Source organism: Coturnix japonica, chromosome 6, assembly GCF_054131305.1.
Source record: "Coturnix japonica strain WE chromosome 6, WE-NBRP24, whole genome shotgun sequence".
NCBI lineage: Eukaryota > Metazoa > Chordata > Aves > Galliformes > Phasianidae > Coturnix > Coturnix japonica.
Genome location: NC_140668.1, coordinates 15519283 through 15524520, shown reverse-complemented (window position 1 = coordinate 15524520; position 5238 = coordinate 15519283). Strand labels below are relative to the sequence as shown.

The following is a 5238-nucleotide window of genomic DNA, read 5'->3' as shown; positions in this document are numbered from 1 at the left end:
ATGTCAGTATAGAGACAAACTCAACTTAGACTGTGAGCACATCTGTATATTCTTGATTATCTTTTTAAGAAAACTAAAAGAAATATTCCTGAGTGCTCCACTGGAAATAGTCAGCAAATAAGATTCAGTGTTCATGGAAGAAACCTCTATTATCTCTGAAACAAGTTAGCATAGCACGGGCAGTCAGCAGCCAGTGCTGCATTTACACACTTAGAATGAGAAAAGGAAAACCTGAAATTTCACACAGCATTGAAAAGAAAACTATTTTTGATATCTTAAGGCAGATGCTGGGTCGTGGTCTGATGTGTTGTGGTTCAGAAATAAAATAGGTCTTTAAAAGGAACAACAGCTCTCTTTTCTCTGGAGGAGAAGTTCAGTGAATCCTTTCAATTTCCAAAGGCGTAGAGGTCAGACTGCCCCGTGCCCTCACTGTGTGCTTTCTGCATGAGGCTGAGATGACTTGTGTGATCTCATAGGCATGGGCTGCTTTAAAGACTGCTTTATGCAGTACATTCTGCCTGGAAAAGCAAACTTACTTTTAGTATTCCTTCACACATGATTTTGCACAGACGGCTTCCCAGGGAGTTGAACTCAGCCTGCACAGTGAATGGTTTGAAAAATGTCTATTATTTAAAAGTTTCATTGTTAGAACTAAACCCGAACTGTTAAGAAGGAGCCTCAGCCACAACCAAGAACAAGTTCAAACTCAACAAAAAGAATTGCTGGCCATCTCTCCCGTTCTTGTCTTTTAAAGCTACAATAACAACAGAAAAACAATAAAACACTTTCCAAGCTTGGGAGCACTTTAGCATCAGTCTTGCTGACAGGAGCACCTTCCTCAATTATATTTTCATCATCAGAGAAACTATGAGCCCACTGTAACTGGATAAAAGCCCTTCAAAATGAGAGCTTCCTTCAGTGTCTCACTCCCAATCAGAGGTGCTTCCACGTGGCAGCCTCCAGACCTCACAGTTTATAACAACACAATGACACTTAATGACATTTCTCATCGCATTTCTGTCTCACATGGGGAGTGCACCACTGGAGGGGATGCACTAGGCCATGTGTGAACTGACTGGAGAAGAACTGGAAATACGTCATCACTGTTTTGTTTAGAAAAGTACTTCTGACAAAAAATCACAGGTTTTTTGTGACTTCATAGAAAGATTTCTTTCAAAAATATGAAGTAAGACCTGCATAAAAACTTGAACAAGATAAGCATGATTTTCAGGTTAGTGAAAATCAAGCACATTAATAGACAGCTCCTGGTTTCTGCATACAGAGCTGATTTTCTCTCCGTTGTCTCACTTGAGGGAAATTGAGCAATAAATGATGGGAACCAGTGGAGAGCATCCTCCTTCCAGGGCTGCAAACTACATTTGTCTCAGTTGTGCACACAGTCTGCATTCACACTGTGGTGAGTGCTCACCTGTGAGTGTGCAGTTCAAGTGCTTGTCCGGATTTATTTCTTGGTTGTTAATGAGTATTCAGTTTAGTTGTTTACCTGAAATGCAAAAAGTAGAGATTGGAAGTTTATTGTCATGTGCAAAATTATTGAGGGTGCACTGGATAGATGCATAATGCAAGGGGCTTTGACTGGTTTGCCTACAGAGGAACCCACATTGGTGATTCTCTGAGCAGCAGCAGCAAAGCCTCACATGTGGAGGCTGACCAGATTGCAGAAGGGGAACAGGATACAAACAGTTTGAGGAGCTGCTTCACTGACATTTCCAACACTGTTTTGGTAAAGGCCTTCGCTAAGCACAGTGACCTGAGATAAGCACAGAGTCAAGTTTAACATGCCTGAGAGGAGGATCTGGAGAGGAGGATGTCAGAAGTGCTCCAGTGTTACCATGATGACTGGCTTCCCACTTGCCCCCCATTGTAGTTGCACTGCTTGGCACTGGAAGGCACCAGCCTGGAGCTCCGGCTGCAAGGCTCCGCCAAATGCAGGAAACAACAGACACCCAGAGACTGGTGAAGTACAGAAATCTGAATGCTGAATTCAGATTCAGGAAAGAATAGGTCCTGTTTCACTGGGTTACACAGCTTCTGTTGGTTAATAATATTTATTGATATCCTTGTTACCGGAAACAGAGAAGAAGAGCGATTATCTTCTGTGGAGAAACCTACACTAGGGAACCTGCTGTAGCAGGGGATTTGGTCTAGGGGATCTCGTGAGGTTCAAATGACTTCCAACCCTGTTGATCTGGGATCTCCCCTGGCTTCAGGAGGTGACTCTGGCCTTACCTCCCAGAAGTCAATACAGCCATGGCTGGGAGCCTTGTGCTGCAGGCAGCAAGGTATGCAGGTGAAGCACAGCTGGTCTGACAGCTGCCATCACGCTCCTGTCCTACAGGGCTGTCTCCTTACCTACCAGACCACTCTGTGCCTGCAGGGCTGCCTTGGTTCAACACCCACAGGCTCCCAGCCAAGCCTTTCTCTGTTGGCCTTTGAGAAATATTCCTGCCTCGTGCACATGTGATTTTGCAACATGGGGTAGACAGCAGTTGCTCCTGCTGTTTTCTCTACAGCATAAGCTCACCCAAAGGAGCCAGAGCCCATGCAGCTGAAGAGGCTGCTGCACATGTGGGCATCCTAATCATCATTGTTAGAGCCCCTTTGAGCTGCTTGGATCGAGCCATCTGGCCTTTTGCTCAGAGGACGTTCAGACCACCGGTGGCTGAGGGAGCAATCAGCAAAGGGCTGTGTGATGTCAGGTGCTGAGACTTTGACATGACCGGCACTGATCTTCAGCTTTGTTCCCTCTGTGGCATTTCAGCACTAAAATGAGTTTCTGCATATGCTGCAAATTCTTATGTTTCCTCAGGAGCAGTAGTTTTGATTTTCCTTTTCTGTCCAAATGATTTTCCAGGGACAGTGTGTTTGGAACATAACCTGTGGGGTGGCAAATGAGGAGCACAGCATTCATGGGAAATACCACCCCATTTTATTTTAAAGAAAGGCCCGGGCAGCTCCCACCTGCTTAGTAAAGAGCGTCCCCAGGAGCTCTGTCCAGAGATATGCCTCCAAATTGAGGCAGTGCCGTGGCTCAGTGGCCATGTGCCCACCCTGGGCAGCTGAGAAGGGTGGAGTCGGGCAGCCCATTTGTGACATCAGCAGGAATGCATTGCATCACAATGCAGGGGATGGGTTTAGGGCCACAGGCAGGCAGCGCTGCTGCATTTTTGACCTGGGCCAATGGTGAGTGCAGCAGCAGGGGAAGGTCGGGCTGGACGAGGGATGTGGTGCAAACACCGGCCCCTGTGGGAGCACCACGGGCAGTGCTTGGAACTGTCCCTGCCAGCACTGGCCTCGGTCCCTGCTGCCACCCAGCTCCCTCGTACCCACTGCTCCTACCTGAGCACAGGGCCATGCGGCTCCTGGCCCCGCTCCCTCCCAGCCCCACTGAGCCCCTCTCTCCCATCTCTTGCAGATCATGGCTTTGGTGTTTGTTCTCGCATTGTTGGTGCGGGCGCTAAGTGTCAGTGTCAATACTGATGTGCTCATGCTCGAGAACGTGCAGCGGCGCGAGGTTGATCTGCAAAAGCACATGATACCTCCGCAGCACGAGATTGAGCAGAGGAATGAGCAGCAGAGCTGGGTGGACATGTCATCTCTGCTCTTTGCTCTGCTGGATTACTGGAAGATCTGGTTCAATGTGGGGCTGATTCTGTTGCTCCTTTGGAACATGGTGCAGTCCATACAAATGAGCCAGCATGATGAAAGCAGCAGTGAAAATGACAGCTCCAGTGGCGAGGAGGAGGCATCGGGGGCGGAGCAAGAGGAAGAGGAAGAGGTGGAAGAGGTTGAACAGGAGGAACATCAGGAGGAACAGGTGGAACAGCAGGTGCAGGAGGAAGAGGAACAGGTGGAACAGGAGGAACAGCAGGTGCAGGAGGAACAGGAACGGGTGCAGGAGGAACAGGTGGAACAGGAGGAACAGCAGGTGCAGGAGGAGCAGGTGGAACAGGGCGGACAGCAGGAGCAGGTAGAACAGCAGGAGCAGGTGGAATTGGTGGAAAAGGAGGAACAGGAAGAAGAGGAGGATGACGAGGAAGAAGACTTCAAAGATTCAGCACTGACAAAATTTCTCACAAGGCGTGCCCTGGAAAAGGTGGAAGGAAGGGCCACCAGGTGCCCTATAGTGGAGGAGCTGATGGACCAGCTCGTGCAGACCTTCAGATTCATCTGGTCCAACAGCTTCTTCCCGGTGCTGCAGCCCGCCATTGGGGTGGGCAGTGCCTTTGAAGGCTGGAGTCCCCGGGAGTGGGACAATGTGTACTGCCTGCTCGTGCCCATAGAGCCTCCCCCCGGGCACACCTTCCTCCTGGAGCTGGGAGATGAAGGGCACGGGCTGGCAAGGAACTCCCGCGTCCGCGTGGAGCTTCAGTGCATGTGCCAAAGGGAGAAGCAGCTGGGGAATGTGCTGTGCTTCCTCCACCACCATGAGGAAGAGCTGAGCCAAAATCAGGACCCCAGCCTCCTACAGACTCTCTGCACTGACTCCTACCTGGATGTGGAGAGAACTGTCACCTGGTTCACCGCACAGGTGGCAGCAATCTGGAAGACCACCCACCACGCGCACGCCTACAGCCTGAAGGTGCTGCCTTCCAGACGCTCCTGCAAGCTCCAGCTGACAGAAGCCTCCAGCGGGGAAAAAGTCCTCGTCGAGCTGCTGTTCGGGGTGCAGCAAGAATACTCGGACATCTACCTGACCAGCCAGAACACAGACGCCGGCTTTACGCCCAGCACAACATGGCCACAGAGCTGTGCTGTGGCAGAAAAGAAGTTCTTCCAGCACACGGCCAGGAGTACCGGACAGGACAGCTCCCACCTGCACTGCCTGACGTTGCTTGCCAGCATCTTAGTGGGCATGGGCTTTTCCACCTATGTCATCAAGACTCTTGTCCTCCACACTTTGGCCATCATCCCTTTGAAGAAGTGGCGCAGGAAGTATTTCCTGAATCGGATGGAGAATCTCCTGCGGTACCTGCGCTTCTGCCTGGATGAGAAATGCCTGAACCACTTCTTCCTTGGCAGCAAGTCGGTGCACAGCACGATTGTCCTGCCGCAGTCCTTCCGATCCGCCAAGCCGCTCAACCTCTTCCAGCACCTGGAGGAGGACCCGGACGCCCACTCCATAGCACTGCGTGAGTTCAGGGAGCTGAGAGATCGCTACATCAGACTGCTGCTGTTCGGACGCTGAGAGAGACCTTTGTCCGAACCCTTCTCTTG

General features: G+C 50.5%; 1 protein-coding gene and 1 long non-coding RNA gene across 2 annotated transcripts; one reads left to right on the top strand and one right to left on the bottom strand.

Annotated features, from left to right (window-relative positions):
- Positions 1 to 249: 249 nt before the first annotated feature.
- Positions 250 to 3048, bottom strand: LOC146760356 (uncharacterized). Its single transcript, XR_014947629.1, has 3 exons — positions 2983 to 3048; positions 1430 to 1504; positions 250 to 518 (listed from the first exon to the last, which is right to left on the bottom strand). It is a non-coding gene; the product is annotated as an uncharacterized LOC146760356 (long non-coding RNA).
- A 391-nt stretch (positions 3049 to 3439) lies between these two features.
- Positions 3440 to 5238, top strand: LOC146760355 (inositol 1,4,5-trisphosphate receptor-interacting protein-like 1). Its single transcript, XM_085551355.1, has 2 exons — positions 3440 to 4009; positions 4046 to 5238. The coding sequence occupies exons 1-2, from the start codon at positions 3440 to 3442 to the stop codon at positions 5207 to 5209; spliced, it is 1734 nt and encodes a 577-aa protein (XP_085407481.1). The 3' UTR covers positions 5210 to 5238.

Coding starts and splice junctions, on each gene's coding strand:
- LOC146760355 (XM_085551355.1), top strand. CDS start 3,440: ATGGCTTTGGTGTTTGTTCTCGCATTGTTGGTGCGGGCGCTAAGTGTC. Junction 4,010..4,045: donor AGGTAGAACAGCAGGAGCAG/GTGGAATTGGTG, acceptor CAGGAAGAAGAG/GAGGATGACGAGGAAGAAGA.